This window comes from Squalius cephalus, assembly GCF_949319135.1.
Source record: "Squalius cephalus genome assembly, chromosome: 12".
NCBI lineage: Eukaryota > Metazoa > Chordata > Actinopteri > Cypriniformes > Leuciscidae > Squalius > Squalius cephalus.
In genome coordinates, this window is record NC_137133.1 from 13,962,461 (window position 1) to 13,986,702 (window position 24,242).

At 39.5% G+C, this 24,242-nt stretch overlaps 1 protein-coding gene across 2 annotated transcripts in view; it reads right to left on the reverse strand.

Moving 5' to 3' along the window:
- Positions 1-1,401: 1,401 nt before the first annotated feature.
- The window catches only part of plpp3 (phospholipid phosphatase 3), a 36,916-nt gene continuing 14,075 nt past the window's right edge, over positions 1,402-24,242 (reverse strand). The window contains exons 2-6 of one of the 2 annotated variants that reach the window (XM_079889138.1): positions 18,479-18,633; positions 15,706-15,986; positions 15,124-15,181; positions 8,479-8,655; positions 1,402-2,093 (exon numbers count right to left, since the gene is read on the reverse strand). In XM_079889138.1, the coding sequence (XP_079745264.1) occupies positions 1,965-2,093; positions 8,479-8,655; positions 15,124-15,181; positions 15,706-15,986; positions 18,479-18,633 (800 nt within the window). In that variant the 3' untranslated portion in view covers positions 1,402-1,964. Of the gene's footprint in view, positions 2,094-8,478; positions 8,656-15,123; positions 15,182-15,705; positions 15,987-17,935; positions 18,094-18,478; positions 18,634-24,242 lie in introns of both variants that reach the window. The other variant, XM_079889137.1, reaches the window with a different exon arrangement.

Consider the following 24,242-nt stretch of genomic DNA (forward strand, 5'->3'; position numbering starts at 1 on the left):
AATATAATCAATTAAGAAACAATGTTCTGTTTGAAATTAATGAGTTTTACTCATTTACTCAGTTTCACTCAATAAGAAACCAAACACTTTTTTTGTTGTTTATAATGAGCTTTTATTTAAAAGCACATGTATTAGAGCTAAGTACATTTAGCAGAAAAAAAAAACAAAAAAACATTTTGCTATTATTTCTTTTGTACAAAATGAGACAATACAAAAATACTAATAGTGAATTTGATACAATTGAATGTGTTTTATTCAGCGCTTATTAAAAACGTACTATCACAAATCTACAATATTTTAGTTACCTAAATACAAAAATCTGTCAATCAATGCTCATAAAAGCAGCACTTTGTAAATAACACAGGTCATGACACATTGCTTTTTAGATTCATAGTGGATATATCTAAACACGTTCAGAAATAATATCTTACATAGTTAATTTTAGTGATCTATACATTATTTATATACTTCTGAGAGAAATAAAACGGTTTGTTGAAATGATAGGACGGACTATACAATGGGAGGGATGTGCAACACATTTAGAGCTTGAGTTGTGTTGTATGGATGTGTTCTCTGTAATAGTCAGGCATTATTGTACAGCTGTTAGTGGGGACAGTAGACATCATCACGATAGGATCACAAAGGCTAAGAAAAGGCATATATATATAAAAAAAAAAGTCCACAGTTTTCTTAAGTTTCTTCACATGGTAACGGCCAACTGCACCAGGACCGGCTGCAGAAACACACGCGACACATATAAACACGCAAACGTGAGACAGAGAGTCCTGCTGAAGGACCCCACATCCCCTTAACCCCGTCAGGGTTTGGGGTAGTTTGACTCTTGCCAGGACAGGCAGAGGGCACAGGTGGCATTATGGGTAAAAACACACAACTAGAGTTGAGTGATTATGCAGTCGGAAGGGAAAGAGATCAAACCAGCCAGCGGAAGAGGCTCGTTCCCAGTTCCAGAAAAAAAAAAAAAAAAAAAAAATGTGCCAGTGCAGTCAGTGGGAATCAATCCCAGCGACCGTGGTGGCGAGACACAACTCTACGCCATCCTCCCCAACATCTAACTCCGCCCCCTGCGTTAGCTCTGACCAATCAGAAGACAGCGAGGCGGCACGGCTCAGCCACGCCCCCAGAGTTCGGGCATCGTGAAATCATTTACTAAAATAAAAATCTATTTGAAATCAGTCTTTATCTATATATAAAAAAAGTCCCGTACCCACCCACCCTCCATTTAAAACCCGTTAAAATGCAGTTAGGCCACTGTTCGGGTAACAAGATCAGCTTTGATGGGTGTTGATCTCGTGTACAGACCTTCATCAAGCTTCTCAAAGCTACACTTCTCAGATAGCGAGTGGTGACATTTAACAATGAACTTGGATATAGTGCTATAAGTTATTCTTCTTTATATTGTTAATATATCTGTGCTAATTACATCGCAGGTAAAACGAATCATTCCTATTAATAAGGAATTTGTTGTCCTATGCGGTTACTGAAAGGCCACAGAGACAATAGAAAGAGACGGTCGGAAAGAGAGAACCGCTGGTCACATGACCAGCCTCACATTCACTCTCTCCTTCCTTTCGTTGTCGCTCGTTTACACATTCGTATATTTCTGTGTATTACTTTCGTCAATGGGCCGGTTTGCCCGAGCTGAATTCATTCTCCGTAACAAATTACGCAATATTTCGAGGGAGAAATCACTTTTCTTTGTTAGCTTTGTGTCGGTTTTGCCTTCCGGATTGGGCTCTAGGATAGTGAGGTCTTTATAAAGTCATAATAAGAGTCAATAGGATTGTCTCTGTCCTGTCCCTACATTCTACTGTCAGATGAGAGAGAGGAGGTGTCAGCTAGGCCATAGCTCCTCTGTCACAGGTGGCTGTTCTGGTTTCTTCAGGGGTGGGGGGAGGGGGTGAGGGATGGGGAGATTACAGACGGATCCTCCCGTTCCCTCCCTCCTACACCATGTTGTGATGGTTGTTCCTCTCTATGATGTCAGAGGAGGGGAGGAGCTCTTTCTTGATTGGCGAGGGAGGTGGAGTGGCAGCCTTGGCTTTGGGTTTGAAGAGGTCCGATACATAAAAGGCCTAGAAGAAGAGAAAGAAAAAGATAATTAGATCATTTATTTGAGAACCAAAGTCTTCCCAGAAAACTAAGGATGCAAATCAAATCACATTATCCACAGAATGTGATTGTAATACACCCAAAAAATGGTTGTCAAAAATATAAAAAATATGACAAAACCAGCATTTCTCTCTGGCATTTTGAGTGTTGTTGAATGGATTCTTAAAGACCTCTGATTGGCCATTGAGTTCATGCACTCAACACCTGTGTCTGTGATTGGCTATAATGATCAACGCTTCAAAAACCTCGCCGAGTGCTTACACAGAGACACAGGGGAGCATTTGAAAGCAGGCGTCTATCAGTGGATATATTGGGGATCTGCATACTCCTCCTAATATATGTTTTTTTTTTTCCTTTGGTTCCCCCTTTAGTGATCGCTATAACCCCTTCATTTTGTTACATTTGATCTATATTAGTTACTTGGACTATCGTGTTATGTAGGGAGCAGTTCATGAAAACAGTGTTTGTTTTTTTGGGATGGAAGGGATGACTTTGCAATAGAAGGAGTAGAGGAGCTAAATAACCAGCATATTATTAAACATCTCAGTTACCCCTATTCAGACACATATTTTGGAAGCATTGTTGCATGTTCTACTGGCCACAAATGAGCAATATGGCTTTTGAAATGTCAGATGATATAAAGGCTGGCATTTCATCGCCCGTGACATATGGATATGAGTCACACACTGATAAGAGCGGCCAACGCCTTGAGTCAGTAGTAAAGATAAAGAGGTAAGTTCCTTTGTTTCAGTCTTCGACTGTGAGGGAGTGGGGAGTGAGGTCAGTATTAATGGTCTCACTTGGCGTGGGAAGAACTTTGTTGTCAAAGAGAGATGCCCGACAACCCTCTCTTTGCGTTCTAATGACATCACCGACAAAACAGGAAACCGGGGAGGGGAAGAAAGGAAGTGTGCCCTTGGCATTAGACTAGGCTTGCATCCAATGGATTTACAAAGAGCTGAAAATATACAAGTCTGAGCCACAGGCCTTCCATGCCAAAGACGGGATGCTTTCACAGTAATGCAGGCATAGGAGAGGCCTACGGGATATTTAGCCGTCTACACACCATGAATGTTACTGAAGCATGCAGAACAGCTGAGCTGGACCACAGCAACGTGGAATCACCGATTCCAGAAAGCCTGCCAATGCGTAAACACGCGCTCTTTATGAGTGTGTGAAGAGTATGGGGCCAGTGTGTGACAGGAAAAGAGGTCAGCTTCAGGTGTTGCTGTCAGCCGCAGCGATGCACTGCCCTTGGACGATGCCAAGGGGTAAGAAAAAGCACACATAGACTTGCACACAGAGTTAAAAAAAAAAAGAAAAAAGAAAAAAAGGATTTCCTATTTGGTTATGTGAGTGACAGGCCTGAGTACGCAAACTGTGACTATCAACAGGTTTGTAAGTGTGTGCGTGGAAAGAGATAGAAAGTGAACAGAAAGCCTTACAGAGGCCATCAGAATTCTGGAATCATCTTTCCAGCAGCTGTTTCTTAGATATCCTCTCAGTGAAAGACTCCATGCTCGCATACAAAGAGCGCTTTATCCAAAGGTTACAGCGGATGTGTTAATCCTATAGGGCCTCCTGTGAGGGTCTTCTGCCCATATGAGTAAAAGCATGCCAGAAAGATCATGACATTTCCAGAGTGACCTTTACATTGCACTGGAATGACATCAGGAAACTGGATCTAGAACCTCTGCTTGTTTGCAATTATGAAGGATTTCAATATAAGAGGAAGGATGTCTGATATGGGCTTTTAAATGGCAAGGGCATAAGCAAAATGAATGCACAAAATTGTCATTTTTACAGGAAAAACTGAAAATGCTAAAATTTCACGTTATATGCCATTTTACAAATGTATGGTTTTGTAAGTAAAAACTATGAACAATAAAAGGGCATTCCCAGCGTGGCATCACATATTCTATATAAATACTTTTTTCTACTCATTTATGTTTTTTGTTGTTGTTCATTAGTCTTTGTGTGCATGACTCTGAACCGTCTATATATGAGTACTGGCCACGATTTACGGGCAGGACACTTACGATGAACACCTATTTTACCATCTGTTTTATTATTATGTTGGTTATCAGTACATTTTTAAGTAAAATGTTCAAGTTGTAAAATATTCAGGTATGAATAAGCAATCCTTTAATACCTGAAAAATGTCACTGTATACTTTTACATTGAATTTCTGGAAACCATAGCTGCATTTTTTATGCCAATTTGTTACACGATTTTTTTTTTTTTACAATGAACATTATAAGTGTCAAATACTTTTTGCAGCCACTGTATGCGAGTAAGACTAATACAATTTGGTTTTAGATTGTATTAGATTGTATGTAATTATGTGTTATCACATTTGCCATCAGCTGCAATCTGGCATTCAGCGGTACTGTCCAACATGACAACAAGTCATCTCTCACAATAATCACAGGCAGCAAATGAACCTGTGTCACGGGGTGAGTGCTTCCTGTGTTACAGCCCTCTGTCTGAAAGTGTTCTTCCACAGCAAACTCACTCCATTGTGCTCAAATGCTCAGTCAGCACCAGGAAGCGGTTTTTCTTGTTTGTCTAAGCCTGTGGATGTGCGTTGACCTTATTGCGGTAACACTAACTGCATCTAAAGGAAGAATTAAAATTCACCTTTGAGGTGATGTAATCAATTTCTGGTAAACACTGTTGATAGATGAAATAAACAAAACAAACACGACCCCATCTTGATGCCTCCCCCACATTCACGTACACGCTATGCAACAGGCAACGGCTATGGTGGAATCTGCTGTGCTTGCCGGCAAGCCCAGGTGTATCAAAATCGTGTTTTCTGTGACACTTTCTCTTTAAAAAGTGTAACATGTGAAACCACTAGGGCGTCAAGTTGCCTAATGTACTATTTTAGTCTCCGTCTCTGTATTATATTTTATTAAAGTGGTTTGACATCATCTACATGGCAAGCTAACTGCTCCACCCCGGCACTCTCACAGACATTCACTTAATCAGACAGGAAATGACAGCAAACAATTTGCCACCATCCAAAATTTTCCACAGAGTCAAAACATCAACAATGTATACACTTATTTTGGATCCCAGGGCTAATCACCAATCCAATCTAGTCTCAAATGAACCTCACTGAACTTCTGTCGCTTTTCACTGATGGCTTTATGGGATTCAACTTAACTGTGAACAGGTTCATAGATGTCATGGGTGTGTACACTTATGTGTGGTCCTCCATTGGTTTGGGTGTGCCTGATCCTAAAAGCGCCAAACACAGCACATGATTATGTGTGAGCGTGTGTTGCTTATGTTATGCATGTGTCTTAAATTGTAGCTTCAGGCACTGAGCCACATCTGCATAATAATTGTGGAGACCAAGTTGTGTTTTGGCTGCTCGCTCTCCTGCGTAACATTAGTAAGGTTTAATAACACTGTTAAAATTTCCATTCTTCTTACACACAACCACACTATTTTCGGTTTGAGATGGTCTCCGTTACCATGGCTACAAGAGTGCTGTGGCGGCCAATGGAGAAAAAAATAAAGAAGAGTGAAGCTCAGGCCTGACATATGGGAGAGAGTGATAGGATATCAGGACAACCATCTTGCCACCCAAGCCAGACCAGAAGAACTTAGCTATGGACTATTATTGTAGGAGGAATTGGACTCCAGAATATTGAACATGACCCTCTGTGCTCTTGAGGAATGGTGGGATACCATTGACCAGGATCTGTTGTGGTGAGGAAACTCAAAGGGTGCTGTGGATATGGAGAGAGAGTGGAAAGAGGAAAAGGCTGTTTGAGCGCTGGCCTCCAGCTGTTTCCACCCTTGTCTAGTCCTGCAGGAAACACCTCTGCAACCGAGCCTTACAAGCAGCCAACCTCTCACACTCTCTCCATCCATGTCAGCAGCTTAGAAAGTGGGCCATGTTTGATGACATGAACAAACAGCTCACGCCACTCTCCAACAGGAAGACCTGGAGGATGTGGCCGCAGTCAACAGTCCAAAAGACAAAGAAGGAAAAAGTGGTTTCTGAAGTCTGAATCTCAAGGGTTCTTTTAGTTAAGTATCACAGCTATATGCCAAGCTGCTTGACTTCAGCGATCGTAACGGTGAATCTTGCCAAAATCTCTGATACAAACCAGGCCTGAGTATAACGAATTGGAATTTTAGAAGATTAAACGAAACTGATGGCCTAGTTAGCATTGTGCTGCTTGAAGGCAGACTGACATTAATTGCTGTTTTGAGATCAGTTATCTGTGGGCATCACAGTCTAACAGCACCTTGCGACCTGATCCTCTTTAGTATGCAACATGCGGCAAGTCTGTAATCAGTTTTTGCAATACGGCCATAACTCAGCAAGACCTGTAACTTTCCACCTTTTCTTTGAAGCCAGCCAGTTGGATAACAACCCAGAGCACTTACAACCTTTAAACGTCTTTAAACACAACCCCCTTAAGCAGTAATCAGCACCTATAGTCAAGTTTAAAATAAATGTTTCACCTCCCAACCATGAACTGTCGGAGACTACTAGCTGAGAAGTTTGAATAAGGTACACTGCAGCTCACGGTGAAAAACCAATCCGTAATGTATGGGGACATAACTTTGGCATGTTACCATGTGCCCGTTTTTCTTCTAAAGACATGTACCTTACTTTACCTCTATAGGCTCCATCTGAGCTTTGGTTATTAGAGATAATCTAATTGGGCCTCTAAAGCGTTCACAGATGGGGAGCAGAACAGATTCCAAATGTAGGCTCATTAAAAACAAGTACATAGGCGCCTTGATCTGTAGTGAAAAGGATCTAATTTCTGTTCTCTTCTATTTTAACTTATCTGCTATTTTTTAGTTTTTCCACACTGGGAAGAAATTTCTCCAGGTTTCAAAGACTGTATCCTACACCTTGATCCTGATGAGCACAAAGATGTCCATCAGAAGCTGATAGTTAATTCAAGCAAAACAAGACTGTTTCACTAAATATGTTCTTCTTAATGAGGTTATTAAAGGCTTGGCAAATACCTAAAACTACTCTTGGAAAAATTGAAATGCCAATAAATAAAGACTAGAGCCAACTGAAAAGTGAACCACACAGGTTCGGCAAATTCAAGGACTTACGATTAAATGTTTTGGAGGTTCATGTACCAGTAGAAAGATGTTTGGCCAACATCTGTGTACCATAAAAACTGTGCTCTGTCACAACCAATTAAACTGAAGAAAGACACTCCTAGGACATTCTGGGAATTGTATTTTGATGTATGAGAAACACAACTTAATATTTAAATTCCAACACTAACAATTTAGATATTTTTCCCTCAGTTGTTGTAATAATTAAGATGGGGTGATATCTGGGGGAAGAGGTCCTGGTCTCTTGCCCACCCAACAACCCCTAACCCCACCCAAACTTGTGGGCCTCAATTATTTTCGCCACCCCCTTTACGATACAGAAAACATCCTGTTTCTCAAAATAACTAATTAACTTGTAATTTCTCCTATAGAGAACAGTCAGTTCAGCAGACTCAATTTTCCCAAACACAATCCAGTAAATCCAGCAACGTCAAGCTTTGCTTACTGGAGGGAAAGTTGGCACTAACGAGTGTGACGTGCCACAATTATGAAGTGTAAAATTCCTTTTTCCACAAACTCCACCACCCCCCCCCACCCCCAACTCCCCACTCCCCTTTCATTTGGGAGCTGGTAATGGTGCAATTGAGGCAATATGCTCTGCATTAGTAAGAAAAAGTTTATGCTTCACTGTGATGGATGAGTAATTTTGTGGATAGGGGTGAAAAAGAGGGTGGGGTCTGGAGAATGTTGTGGTCTAGTTCTAGATATTCCAGATCCTCTTCTGACCTCAAACTCTGGATGGTCTTCTGTCTTCACTACCAGATGACACCAGATAAAGTCTGTTCTTAATGGTTCTTAATCAGATAAATCTGCCTCTAGTTGAGTTCGACATAATAATGGACTCTCACAAACTATATTTACAGTAAAAGAAATATATTTTCCTGTTTCAAAGTGACAGATAAAAACAAGGAAAAAATGCTATAATGTCAAACTTGTCGGGCTGATAATTGCCAGCACATTTACGAAAGGAAAGTTTAATTAGTTCTTCTGGTGTTAACACTGTGTAAAATTGCTTGTTCACCAATTTGATTAAAAAATCCAGATGTTGTGAAGACAAGAAGATCAAGGCCAGTGGTTATCAAATGTCATAAAGTAGGACATTTCCAGATTGGTATACTCGACCAAAAAAGACAAATTCAAGATTGACTCCACAACAGACTCTGGTCTCCTAAAAAGATACTAAACCTTATTTGGAAACCTGAAGCATATCTAATGAATGAAATACAAATATGTACTCACTATGCAGTAGGCCACCAGGGCTCCCTGGACAAAGCCAGCCAAGACATCAGTGGGGTGGTGCTTGTGATCAGAGACACGTGATAAGCCGGTGTAGAAGGCCATCATTAGCAAGGTGAACTGGAGGAGGGGCCTTAGGAGACGGGCTCCTCGCCACGTGAACCGAGACTGCAGGTAGAACTAAAGAAAAAGAGATGGAAAGCAATTTAAACAATGGTAACATTTGTAGAACTTGTGTTTATATTACAAAACAGCTGAGACATATAAAAAAGGTAGAGAAATGAGAGAAAACCAAAGGCAGGTGAAGAGAAATAGAGTAATTGAGGGGTTGAGCAGAGAATGAGAAAAAGAAAAATTTAACTGAAAAAACTGACACTGAAAAAAAAACAAAAAAAACACAAACTAGGGATGTGGTCTCTCTTTATCTAGTCACCTAAATCCAAGGACCCCTTATAGAGTTTGCTTTCTGGGAACAGGAAGGCTTATTAGGGTAAGAAAACAAATTAACTGAGGGTTATAAAGACAAGGGGAGGATGGGGGTCAGGAGGACAAACTGTTGAAGACGCTCCGGCGGCCCATCAGTCCTGAAACCCTTCAAACTGGGTCAGTCAAGGACCCTGTACTCATCACCCTCCTTTAATCATCAATCACCACACGAGAAGGAAAACTTCCATTATGTTCGAAACCACAGCAGACAACAGAAATCTCTGAAAACACCCTTACTCACAGACATTAACAGATAAACACACAGGCCCATTACGATCTGTTAGACAAAACAAACAATAGCCATCTTGAGCTTTGAGCTTCCAAGTGAAGGTGTGTACAAGGTCATGTCTGCTTTCCTGAACAGCTCTCTCCTCACTCCGAATGCATTGTGTTCCTACAAAGGAAGGAATCCCTCCCTGAGGATGTTAGGGAGTTGGAGTTTCCTTACTGAATGAAGTTCTCAGACGATGCGGGTGTGCCTAAACAAGCAGCTCATCGAATCTTCGCAAATTAACTTTTGATTTAATGATTGGAGTTATTCACAGACACCAAAGGTGACGTCGTTTGGATGTCCGTGTATTTAACAAAGCCAAAGATTACAAGCACCAAATATGTTCAACCCACCTCATAGGCAGTAAGACTGGATAAATAGAGGCCTCTTCAATCATTTTAAATTAATCTTATCTCGTAAAAACATCCCTCAGAACGGAAGGATGGTAGAGCGATAACCATCTGTGTTTATGTGTGGCTGTGCGTTTGTGCCTCAAATCGACTGGAATCCACATATGGCCTGCTGTCTCATTTCAATTTACATTGTGGCCCAAAGCAGGAAGTCTTCAGAAATATGCTGAAACAAAACTTTCAGCCATTTTGCCTGATTCAGCAATCATTTCTTTCTCTCACGCTACTGTTTATGAGCTGATTCGATGGAGATACTTGCTTGATTATATGGCTAAAGTTCATCTTAGGCCAAACACAAATAAATAAATTCATACTCATGTTCATTTTGGTCCAGCTTGGCCTCAATGTTGGCAGCAATGAGGGAATTTCTAACCAAGGAGCTGTAGCTATTTCAACCACAGACTTTCATTCACTTGGCATTCCTATCCCTAAAAAAAGTTCCTGCAGAGAACTTACAAACAAACGTGTCAATAAAGTCTTTGATCAGGCCATATAAATGCAATGGAATGTTCTTCAACCGCAGAACTGTGGCTTATGGAGACAGAGGTCTGTCTGCCTATGTCTGTCAGAGATTCACTCACATGACTGCAAACAAAATTACAATAGTGAATCAATAAATTAGGTTTGTTAAAATGAAGAACATCCATCTGCATGAGTAATCCCTGTTTTTTTCCTTCCCTTTTTATCAAATGTTCTTTGCCTTGAGATTTAAGACGTTTCATTACACATCACGGATGACAAATTGAGAACATAATTGTATGTTTACTGTTCGATTTATTTCTGAAGGCTTCCAGGGTTTTCGATCATCTTCAAGAGGTTTTCATCTAAATGAACCTAACAAATAAAAGCTATACATAGATAAAATAGCAGTTTGGTTCTCCAAATAAAAAAAAATTGAGTGCCTTAGAGCCAACAATGACATTCTCATGCTCTCCTTCGCTCCAACAGCAATTGTTGCACAATGCAGCACAAAGCACGGAATGTTATTGTCGTTTCACTTTAAAAGTGGCCACAACGCAAACAAGGCAACTAGGGCCTCTGGATGACATCCACCATATGTTCATTTACACACAAATGAGTGGTGTAAAAGAATTCAGTTTCAGAAAAGAATTCACGGTTATATATTTGTATATACACACACACACACAAAAACATTGCGATATCCCTAATATAAATATTTTCTACACTAAAAGAGCAAAGAGAGAGTCCTGGTATATGTTGGGCTGTAAGAGGTCATGGAGGGGTGACGTTCGACACACAGGGAGTCCAGCTGACGCTGATCTCTAAAGCTGTAAGCCAGCATGTCTGAGTATGGAGATGTAGAGATGAGCTCTGTGACTTCTCCAAACTCTTAAAGTGGCTCTTTTCCTCAGGGCAAGAGTGGGGTCCCTCTCCACACGTAGGCATCCAAGAGCTGATAAGAGCAGCAAAGCCTGAGGACCATCAGGGCTCAGATACAGCCCATCAAATCTGCCTCTTAGCGTCTTGCTATCAGAGCTCAGATAAGCCAAACGTGCCACAGACGTTGCGATCAGAGACGATGCTGTGTATATGGCTATCTCATCTCAGTGCTTTGTGAGGTGGTGGCAGCAGGAGAGGCAGACGGTGTGGTCTTAGATTCCTCAGCGACATCCAAAACACAAACACATACACACGCACTGTGCCCACATGAGTAGTAACACAGCCTTTTGCAGATAAGATGCTCTGTCCTGCTGACAGTCTCCATTCAGTCCCTTCCCTGAAGGCAATCTGGGTCTTATCATCAGATCTGATACAGAGGCATCAAATGGGACAATAGAAAAGATCCTGGTGGGCTATTAAAGGATTAGTTCTCAAAAATTCTGTAATTTTACTTACATTTATGTTGTTCAAAAAAGGATAAGGAGAAATTCTGAAGACTGTGCTATTCATTCTATTAAAAAGTAAAAAAAAAAAAAATATATCCAAAAACAAGTCTTCAGAGGTGATAGCTATATATGATGCATTTAATGCTAGAACAAACCTTATCGGTTATACTTCAGCAAGTTGAGCTTCTGTTTACCATATTCTATGCGCTCTCTATATGTGCATTGATCAATGTTTATATGTGAATAAAAGCCTAAAGTTAATTTGTTCATTATATAAAGCGATCATTTTCAAAAGACTTGGATTTCAGTTCATTGTAATTGCATGGAAAAGTCATACAGGTTGTTCCTTTAAGCCCACCTATTGACTTCTTCAGGTCATACAAGCAGCCACGAAATTGCATGTTCAGTTCAACTTGGGATGGGAAACAGAAAAAGCAAGAGGTACCAAGATGTGGTATAATAAATCATGTTAACTTAACAAAAAAGGTGAGTGTGAATAAAACACTTATTTTGCAATATTTTGATAGGAAAGGCAGCTCTTTTTCATGCTGCTGTGCGTGGTTTTAGAGGTCATTCTGAAGTGTATTTGCACAGTTCTGGTAGAAAAGAGTCAAACTTCACCACTGAAACCTTCTCTATCCTGATCTCAGGTCCAAAAATATTACAGCGAAGCCAACACAGCTTCACCACATGGTAATGACCACGACGTACAGAGAAATAAGCCTTTGAAAAACAACAGGTAGAGTATTTGCTTGTCAAAATGGGTTTGTGCCCGTTTCAACTCTTCCTGTGATCTTTTATCATTCACCACCTCTTCTATTGGTCTCCATGGCAAACTTAAGCTTCTTGTGTCACCATGTGTTCTGAGAAGTGCAGTGACACCACAGCCAAACCAGAACTCATGAAGTATGAGTGTGAAGGTTATACTGAGAGGCTAGGAAATAACCAGTTTGCTGCCCACAAAAAAAAAACAAAAAAAACAACCCACATACACTTGCTCTCCAGAACAAACTGATATGCTGATCCAACTCAATGAGCACATGAGGTTGACCAGCCACTCTGGTATTGAGCTGCATGGATATTGTGGTGCACTAAGACCCCTGAATACACCATTCAACTGCATAACCATGTGAGCTCCACTCGTTCAGTTTAAAGTTTAGGACCTTAATCTCACTCACTGGCTTCTCCAGGTGGATCCTACACATTGGTGGTGGTTGAGGAGACTCCCCCTTCCATGTAAAGCGCTTTGAGTACCCAGAAAAGCGCTATATAAATGTAACAAATTATTATTGTTATTCTCTGCAAGAAGATACAGGAAAAGTCTGTGTAATGTGTCCTGCGCTACCCTGATCCCCCAGTAGTTGGCGTTGAAAACAGTTATGTTGCTTAATATTTTTTGTGCTATTTTTTAGTGTTTTTAGATGAATATAAAGTTTAAAAGAACAGCATTTATTTGAAATAGAAATCTTTTGCAACATTATTATAAATTACTGGCACTTTTGATCAATTTAATGCATTCTTCCTAAACAAAAGTATTAATTACTTAAAAAAAAAAAAAAAAAAAAAAAAATCTTTGAATGTTATAACTTAAATGTGTTTTTTTTTTTTTTTTAAATCAATACAATACCAAAAAAATCTGTTTCATGTAATTTCTTTTTTTTTATACTTAATTTTGACAATGGCAGTTGTGGTTTCTTAATAAGTTTTGGCTGCTGCGTCATAAAAAAAAAAAAATACTACAGTTAGTTTAATAGAAAATTTTATTACTTTGATCTAACAATGATAATGAGAAATCAATCATGGTTTTAATTTGTATATTGCTTTAATAATAAACTGACATATATCTGCTGCACTGGTGAACGTTTTACAGCTTGGTAGAAGTTTTCAACTTGCCTTAAAAATGCAAACCTTAAAACTACAGAGGGAAATATATTACAGATATAATGCAAATGTATCTTGGTTACTATGTAACGTTTATGGTGTGTATGGTGGTATGTTCATCGAAACATCGGAAAAAGTGAGAAGGTGTCATTGACGGAACAGGTGTGGGTTCTGTCTTGAGGTACTGTGACTCATTCGCCAATTTGGTGAGAACAAAGATGGTCTAGCTATGACCTGGGTTACGTGTGTGCAAATAAAAGGGGATCACAAGACTGGTGTGAGCTCTCATTATGATTTCAACGTCTGACCCATGAAGCATGACAGCTAGACTGAGATAATTACAGGGAGCGAGGCCAGGAAAGGGAACGCTCCAGTCAATAAGACGGTATCGCTCGATATGCCTACTCAGAGAAAACTTTCCTTTACTTGTTTCTCTTGTTCTTCAGTTTATTTCAGCTCTGTAATTCTGCTTATCATGCTTTGTTCTTTTATATCTGATCATTATTCTCTTGTTTTTAACTCTGAAGGCCAAGAGCAGATGGTACAACAATCTTAAAGAGTCACCCTGTATCTTACCATAATAGTCTATTCACATTTTATAATGGAGTCTGACTAAACTTTGGCTTTGGCTGTGAGAAATCTAGCCAAGGTTTTTTATAACATCGGAACAATTTGCCCCTCAGAGACAAATCCAGGGTTTAAAATCAAGATGATAATTCAGACCTAAAATTACCAAGTGACTACATGTTGTACATGCAGTGAGACATGTTGAAATCGGTTTTGAAGCTGGAAATTCAGCTTTTTAGGATGCTTGCTTTTCGCCATGACTAATGATGTGTAACACTGACTGACATCTCTCCTACCTTGCGGCTAATCGTGATAGTTTAAAATACAGCAGGTTTATATGTAATAACTGATTGCTTTAGTCACAAAACACTCAACAGTACCTGCCTGGGGTCTGGTTCTTAACGTACGGTTTCCTCTTGTATAGGAAGTGTTCAGGTCAGTGTTTCGGGCGTCAGGCCCAGCTGTCAAAATCACACATTCATTTAATGGCTGTTTTAAGAGCATTAGAACGAATCCTGCATGAGTTTCAACAGAGTTGTGGCCTCACACACATATTCTCAATCACTCTCCTAATTCCATCTTTGCCTATTCTCAAATAATCTCTCAAAACACTGTGAGTGAACATCTGGCCACCACCATTAGCAGAGCGGCTCCACCTCCTTCCATCTGAAAGAGTGAAAGGTGGAGGGGCCCATGGAGATGCTGATGATTTAGATGCAGGAAGAAAGGAGGAGATAATAGGGAGGAGTGTAGGGCATTGCGTGTGAAAGGGAGAAAGTTTGAAGCCTTTGAAAGAGGCTTTACATACAGTGAGAGACTCCGGGGAGGCTGAGCGAAATCTGGCTTTGTGTGTATGTAAAGCTATATTGGGGATTCTGCATAATTGGTATTAAAAGAAGAAGAAGAGTGTGACCCTTTCAAAAAGAGAACAAAAATAAAGCATAAGGAATGAGAGAGAAATGAAGGAAAACTTCAGAGAGAAAGGAAGTCTATACAGCTGCACAAATAAAAACAGGTGGAGTGTGTCCATCCGGGGGATGAACAAGGAAAATAACAGTGACCCTCACAGTCACCCTCAGAGGAGGGTGAGGGGCGATAGAGGGTCCCCTTCTCATACTAGACATAACAGTCATGAATGAACGGCTCTTTAGTAAATCAAAAAAACTATGTCAGTGCATGTACTTACAGCCAGGTACAGCATGGTGTACATTGAAAATGAAGCATGTCCAGAAAAGAAGGATTTCCTGTAAAGAATTGAATGAGCAATTAATCAAAATGTTCATTTTAATTTGAAAATAAATACATCACATTTATTTACTTGGGAAGTTTCAGCCATTGAGTAGATTTTGCAAATAAATACATAAACAAAATTATCTAATGCTCACCAAATGTTTACGTTGACTTGAGACATAACCGACTGTGTTTACATGAATACTCGCCAAGACGGGAATTTTGACACAACTATGTATGTATTTGACCATTCAAGTGCAATTAGCCGAGACAGAGAACTGAATTGAACTGAACAGACAGTAATAACTCTTTTTAACATCAAGCAAGTCACATGTAAGTAACAGTCGCGTGCCCTGTCTATTCTCTGCTATCTGCAATATGAAGTAGCCTATTAAAATCATTCAGATATGCACATCGCGTTATGTACAAGTGATACATCGTGCAGCTCTTATCTACAATATATGACATTTCTTCCTTTAGCTGAATTTTTCAAACAAAGCAAGGGAACCCATGTGCATGTGAGTGCTAAATATCTCACCTGGCCTCTTGTACTTTGCTGAGATCTCCAGTGCATGTGTATTTAGTAATATATCCCAGAGAGCAGTTGATGGTAGAGTAGTCAGGCTGACAAACATCTAGGAAGTGCGGCCTCATCCGCCCAACCGAGACCTTGGCGATGTCTGTGAATGATTGGCTGACGGCGCAGCCGAAGATGAACACACCCACTTGTCTGTAAAGGGCGGAGACATATGGGTTTCCCACAAAAGATTTGGAGCCCTGGTTCAGGTAATGGATCCTGTAGGATTCGCCAATCACGATCTAGAGAACGGTTCATTTTCAAAAACAAAAGATTACTGACAGCTGAGATTAATACTACATACAGGTTCTGTTCCAAAACCTATTGAAATTTCAAGAGAGCATCATATACGTATATCTTTTGCGAAAAAGCCAATCCAATAACGGAGACATTTTTTTCCACTGATCTTTGCGCAATCCAAGATGGTAGATGAGCAGAGATGTTGATTATAAATATATTTTATCAATACTCAAAACTATCAATCAAATTTTTCAGTGCAATGTAAAAAAGACAGATTTTACACATGTGTGTTTATGTATTTTTATGCTTATTAGAGCATCAACACTTAGATTAGCAACATGCTAACAATAAACTTTATTTAAATTAACTGAGTTGATCCAATTTGTGTGATGCTTGGAGTTGTTGCCTATGTATAGAGTTCCAAATCGTTCACTTATCAGGTTCCATGATGGTTAGGATAACTATATAGACACTAGAAAGCAAGGCAGTTCACTAGGTTTTGGAACAGAGCTAAAATGGCAGTAACATCATAAAATTAGGGTAAATTTGTGAAGTCACCATAAACATTAACATGTCACTGTATAATATCACAAGATTTCAGTGGTCAGGTCATGGACATGCAGGGTGAGGTTAGATGTACATGCAAAATTAGTTTGCAGTTAGGAAAGCACACTAATCAAAAAAGCAAGAAGAATTGAGTGAAAGAAATGAGGGAACGAGTAACATAAGTTATGACTGAGCATGGCCTGCCTATTGCTGGTGATATTTTAATGATTTGGAACATATTATGTTTCTAAAGGTTATGGCTTTCATATGAGCAGTTAGAGCATGGGATTTTAAAACAGAGGTCTGCACCATTTGAAACCAATAGGACATAAATTAGAGAAGAGAGGCGTGGGCTATGAAGTACACAAACCATGCCTTAATGAGATATTTACTATCTCTCTCTTTTTTTCCCTCTTTAAACTGAAGTAGAACGCTGTTGTGTTGGTAGTGAAGAGTGGGACTGCCTTCCCTGAGGCCTAACCAAACTAGGACTGGAGACACTGCTAATTAACTACAGCTGTGTGAGGGGTGAATATATATATATATATATATACATATATATATGCACACACAGCCCTTGTTTTAATCATGAGAATTGCTGAGCATGGGAACATGTCTACTCCAGACAGTAAGGCACGCATGACTCAATATAGGATCTCCATGGAGTCACGGTTTGGTTATATGCCAGTGTTCAGGGGCTCGTACTTTAAGACCACTTCACTCATCTTCACTACTTTATTCCACAAGGGGCTTGTCTGGGATGTTTTGAAGTTTCACTGGTTTGACATTGCATTCTTTCTTGTTCTTCGTCCTACATGTGTCCTGCAGGTGATTAGGTTAATTTGTGAGAGGTAAACCCTTCGCCAGCTGTCACAAAGTCTGTGAATGTCTACTAATTCAACACCTCAGCAGAAGTAGGGCAGTTTATTCTCTTATCCAGACGGATCTACACTCTAAATTTTTGTGAGTCTTTTTAACAAGCTTTTCATTTTATTTAGCTTTAGTTTTTAACAGTAACTTTGCATTGCTGTTTTTGAGAATAACTTTTTTGAGAAAAAAAAAAAGTCAAAAACACAAAAAAGAGCAATACATCACAAAACATGCAGACAAACGAAGACGGAACAGGAAAAAAAAGAGAACGAGACTGAGACAGAAAGAGAGATAGAGATAGCCCTGACCATGATAAATCCCTTGATGTTGAGTTATTCAAATATTTTAAATGAAAAGATGGGATGGGGTGGACTGGTTAATGGATTTAAAGAGGATTATAGGTAGGATTCTTTGCTATAAAGTTATTTATTTCTACAGCTATTCTACTGATCTAATAGGGGATGAGGGATGTAGATGGGAAGTTTATATGAATCAGTGGTAGATTTATATGAATATATATAAGAGAATAACTTACAGAGAGGATGGCAATTAGAATGCCAGCGGCACAGAGCACGGCATCGCTTATGGTGTCCCCGTTTTTATACGGGTACTGGATGGACTGGTCACTGCAGTAAAACCCGCGATGATACGGCTTGATTGTGCTAGTTTCAATTATCAGGAAAGGCAGGCCAGCTACAGCGAAACACACACACACACACAAACATAGAGAGAGAGAGAGAGAGAGAAGAGGGGAGAGAGAGAAAGAGATTTCAGGTCAGTCACAGAAAGACACACGCAGGTAGCGGCACAGCACAGCATAGCACAGCACACGGCAACCGAGGATTATGGGAAAAACCAGGCAGGGGAGGGGGGTCTGACATGGTAGCTCAGTTTCTGAGAGAGTGCACGACTAAATATAGTTGATGTCTGCCTATGATTGGTACAATGCACTAGCAGTTTCTGCTACATAACAGCTATAAAATATAATGACTCTCTCAAAAGACTTGATTTCCCATGCAGTCGCCCCACTCGCCTGGCCCCATGTCCCCTGTCTGAGGCCCCTCTGTGGGGCACTTACGCTGGCAATGGGCAGGAGGAGGCCCACGGCTGTCAGCACAGAAGAAGGCACAGTGCTTCTTTTATAGGCGTAGCGGATACTGTCGTCCGCGCAGTAGAACCCTCGCTGGTACGGCTGCACTGTCGATTTATGCAACACCATCGAAGGCAGCATGACTACGCAAAAAACACACACAGACCCCATAGGGCGTGTCATGATACACACTTACCTGAGAGGGCAGGGATGTTTCACATGACTTGTGCTCATGAAGCATAATATATAGTGAAAAATACACTGCAAAATCAGTATTCATTTTTTTTGCCCACTGGCAATTTTCTTTTCTTGTTTTGAAGCATACTTCTGATTTATAAATGCTTGGGAAAAAAATGCCAGTGGAGTTGAAATTAATTCTATGAAATTAAATATTGCATCTCAAGTAAACTGATCTTGTTTAAAGGATTTTTTTTTAAATGTCTTTATTGTAAAAAAATATAGATACTGATTGCAGTGTAAAGCATGAAAACTAAGTGCAAAAAGCCTTAAAACTAAGCAAAATAGCATTAGATGTAAAAGGAACAGGACGACTGAAGAACTGATGAAATGAATTGTAAACTAAAATCGACACCAACAGGCAAACTAGGAAGTTCTTCTAGCCTTTATCTAATCTTCTAAACAAAGCATTAGCTTAAAGTGCTGCTACTACAAGAGCCGTGTACACAAAACCTCACAGAGCACACATAATGTACTGTGTATCTAATACACATTGTCTTGAAGTGACAGTTTGCGTGTTTGCTAATTAAGTCATTTGCGAAGCAGCACAATAGCAAGAGAAGATTCCCTTCCCTTTTGCTCGGGTTCAGTGCTATTGTCAGTGCAAAGTAGCTTAACAGCTAAAGACAATGCAGCATAACGCCATTAAGCAAAGCTTTAACGCAAACAATACTGTATGTAGAGCTTCAGAGAACTAATTCATTACAGATAAGACCTTACAATGAACACCAAACCAATCAAAGTGTAGCATTCCATGTTTCTTTGGTTTTATAGGCTAGTTTTATTGAGGGATTCAAATTGTAAAGGGTAATGTTGGGTTTTAACAAGAACAAGGGTGATAGATGCTTTTCAGTGAGAACTTTGGAAATTCGGGATCAGTGTGATTTGTTAAAGTCTTTTTCCAAACCTAGTGAGCCGTCTTGCTTCCTACAGTTGCATTTGCATCCTATCAATCATGAAACCTGCACTGTAAAAAAAATAAAATAAAGTTGTTTAAACTTAAAAAAAAAATTTGCTGCCTTAAATTTTAAGTTTAGTCAACATGAAATGTGAAGGTGTACTTGTTACAACTTGGATATTTAAGTTGCCTAAACGTACATTTTTAAGGCAGCAGAAACACTTAAAGTTGATTTTTTTTTTATTGGAACAATCTACATAGGCAACATCACACAAATAACTCTCAATTAATTCTAATAGAGTTTGATGTTAGCATGTTGCTAAGCTAACAACAATAATTTGACACTTGTAAATATACAAAACATAAAATATGAAAAAAAGTATAGTTTGGGCTTAAGGATTTAGCCAAACCAAGTTGGAGGTACATAATGTTGTTGGCTATTTGGAAGAACTTACATTGGGAGTGAGACCATGATGCTTTCTAGGTAGGCGGCTCACTAGGGTTTGGAAGAGAGATTGTATGTGGACATTTTGGAGACAGATTATATGGATTTTTCAGGTTCACTTGTGGTTTTGCTAAAACATTTTCATAACATTTTGGTTCATGTCTTCTTGCTTCTTGAGAGAACTATAATGGAGACACTTTTTGTGGTTGAAAGCAAAAGACTGAAGACTTATGCTGAAGAGGGTTTCCCTTGGTATGGACAACAAACTACATGCACATCAGTTTGGTATGCATCTAAACCAGTGTATTTTTTCTTTAAGGAAAGGGATAGATGCCAGGCTGGGAACTCAGCCCAAAATGGCCGACTCATTAAAATGTCACACGTCCTGCAAAACACACGTCAGCTGTCATCATCTAGCCAACAGCGGGGAAAATAAATACATATTTTCAAATCAAAGTAAACTAAACATCAGACTCAAAGTTGTGGTGGGAGCTTTGAAAAGTTCCCCTTGAAGGATTGTAAAATGTGTGAATAGCAAGAAAAACAAAGCTTAGCTTACGCCGACCACCCAAATGTCTGGAATGGTGTTTGGAGCAAAAGAGAGAAGGGGGCGTATGGGTTTTTTGTGGTTGGTGAGAGAGGAGACTGCATCCGTGGTGACTGATTCGTTTTCACACACACACTCACACACACATATTAAAGGTTTGGTTTATTGTATGAATGTATATATGTAAGATCATACCACTGGGAACAAGCACGTTTTGAAAAACAACGTTCCTCGATCTACCCTCAGGGCCTCTTTGCTTTTCTTTGACAGAAAATCTACTTATTCCTCAACCTCCAAATACTTGGACAAAGTCTTATGTGCAGAGTGAAATAATATTCAAACATGCTCAAAGGAACATCATGTTGTGGTTTTTAGACATAAGGTTGTGTACAACATAAGCTACTTCATTTACATGTGGTCAAACACTGTCCTTTTTCTGCTTTCAGACGGATAAGCAATACTGGAATTAAAGGCTGTAGACACTTTTAACACCTGCAAAAATAAAGGGCTTTGGGAGTTTGTAGGGTTTTCTCACAGGTGCTTGAGTTGGGGACGGTCAAAGAAACTTGCTTAGCCAATTCGATCCCGGGGTTTGAGACTGGGTGGAGGAAATCCATGGACCTAGGGTACATATGCAGAAACACATGCAGACATGGACGCACATTCCTCTTTGGCACTGCTTGTGATGTTTTCAGATCTGCTCTGACCACAAGGCCAAATACACTTAGAATGTCTGGAAAAGGCCAAGTGCTGGTGATCATATTTCATCATATGCGCACGCATGTTAACATACAGACAACGTATACTGTTTCTATTTCTGCCAGGGTGTGTGTATATCTGCATAAGTATGCAGATGGTTAACACATTTGTTACATGTGTTCTCTTAATGTTGTATGAGATTTTGTTACTTGTTAATATCTATTTATATTTAAAGATTTTTTCTTACTGGAAAAGTAGATAAAAACTATGATTTATAAATCAGTAAAAAAGAAAAGAAAACTTTTGTAGTAGGGGGGATTAAATATGTTTTGTACTAGCTAAATAGTTCTGAAATGTGTGTGTTTGTGAAGACCTCCACATTAATTCCATGTGTTATAGTGAATAGCCTTCTGTCTGTGCCCAATGATGTTGGCAGAGAGCCCGCATCATGCCAGCACGCCGTTGTTCTACCGCCCATGTCATCACCACGAGAGAGGCCTAGTGTGCTGAGACTCTCCTCATTCTTCTCTTACTCTTTCTCACTCTTCAGCAATAAAGGACAATCTTCATTCCAAGAGACACAATCTGAAGAGCAGCTTTACTCAACACACACAAAAAACTTGAAGGTAGTCAAGCTGTTAAGTGTTGAGCCGTGGTTCTTATGTAAGAGACACAGGTTTGAATGTGGTCCAGGTCTCATCATCTCCTCTCTGGAAAATGCATACAGACTTTGTGATCAAAGTTTCTGATCAAAAGGCACAAATTACAGACCATTTTAAGAGACCTAATATACGAATTCTGAACATCTTGCTAACTTGTACTGAAGTGCTTCAAACAAAGCAGATGAAGATCTTTCAAAGGTTTAATGCCACAAACCTGACAAACTGAGGCTGAGACAAGAAGTAATATGTTTTATTTATTTATTTTTTATCTACTGTAACTCTCTCTGCTTAAACTTCCTGGTACAACAGTAACTATGAGAGACTGAAAGAAAGAGGGAAGGGAGGACTGTGGTCTGTGCGTAGTTAATTAAATTGAAATAAATTCAGTCTGATTCACAATGGACCCATGGCCACAGTTAAAGAGTGGTGAGTGGTGACCTACAGAGACAAAGAGGTAGCTGTCTAAATTAAACAGCTCTTATCAAATCCTCATGTCAGGGAAACCATGTGAAAAATATTAAAAGCTTGACTTATGCCAAACAGACCAATGTCCTTATCAAGACGAATTTACTCAGGTGTCGGATTTCACCAAATTTCAATTGTGAAAGGCAATGTGCAAATTATACAATGACTTTTGTGGTTGTCAGGGTGCCACTGTTATTCAGACTATGTTATAAACTTACTGTTCTCATCTCAATGGGTTTTTCTCACAAATGTCTATTTTGTCTAATAAATGTCTAAATTGTAAATGAACGGTTATTCAGTGTTATTTACATCAGTTTTTTTTTTTTTAAAAAGAAAATTTTTGCTTTAATATTTGACAATTTTAACATTACTTTCATATATTAAGATATAATTAGGAGATATAATTAGGGAGTACAGACCGCCACCCCCCACCCCCAGTCAGCGAGTTTGTCATGTGGCTCTTTGCCACTGGGTTCAGTGCGTATGAACTCTCCATTTAGTCTCTGACTTAATGCTCAATATGAGCGTAATGAAAAACAATGGGTCCAAAATCTATTGGGACCTCGAGAGCCACGCATACACCAAACACACTCACAAAACAATTATGAGTGGGTGGTAGAGTGGTGCATTGTGGGGGAAAATTTTCTATTTGCGTTATCAGATGTGGGCATGCAGCCTTTCTGCACTCAGAAGGGGAACGGCTAGACACCAGTCAGTCGCTACTGGCAACCACTGAACCAGCTCTTTACTGAACCACAGCTGCTGATAGGCCAGAATGGAAATAATTTCTAGAAATCAATGTTTATGTAAGAAATGGGATGATTCTTATTGGAGACAATTGACTATTGGTGGCTGGTTACACAGTCATCAAGCCTGGAGGAAAAACGTGTTTGTGTGTCTGCTGCAAGATTACATAGACAGATATTTTATTCACTTGTGAAAATGTGTGAGAGATTGTGGCATAATGCTTACAGCTTTGATTGCTTATTTTTTTTCCAACTGGGTCACGTCCACTAGAAAAAAGTCACTGGAAGTAATGCAGTCTGACAGAACCACACAATGTAAATCCAAACTTACTTGTTAAACAACTTATCAAAGATGAAGAGAGTAATTTCTGTCACTAAAAGAATTTCAAAAATGATCCCCCATATGCCATTGGTTATGTCAAAAAGCAAGTCACACCCCAATCTAATGCCACTGGTTGACCCATTGTTGCTGTCTGGCTGATTGGAATGTTCAAACAAACAATTTTCTGATGACGCAAATCTTAAAAAAAAAAATGATTTGGTAAAACTAGACTTCTACCTATCTGATGCGGAACCTTAAACCATTTGGACTTAAGCAAACCTGCAGTAAGAAATATCTGAAATGTTTGACCTTTCCTTCAAAGCTTCTTGCTTGAAAGTAAGTAGTGGTAATGACTGCATGATGGGGTGGAAAGTGAACTGCATTGTGGAGCAGAAGCAGTGAATGACTATTAAAGGCCGATCTGTCATTGTTGGGACAAAGATTCATTGGTGAAAAGGAATAAAGCTTTGTGAAGAAATGAGTCTTCAGGAAAGGCCCTCTCCTGACAGGGGCCCTCTGGCCTCCAACAAGGAGTGCACTCAGAGGTCCTAACTCTGAGGTGTCAAAACTCTCTTTTGAATAAACTTTCAAAAGCACAAACACAATAAAACACATATACACATTTAAGTGCATTAGATACACAAAGCAGAACCAACTTAGATCAGCAGTAAAACAGGAGGTAAGAACACAGATGTAGCGTGACTGTGCATGTGTGATGCATGCACAGTCTG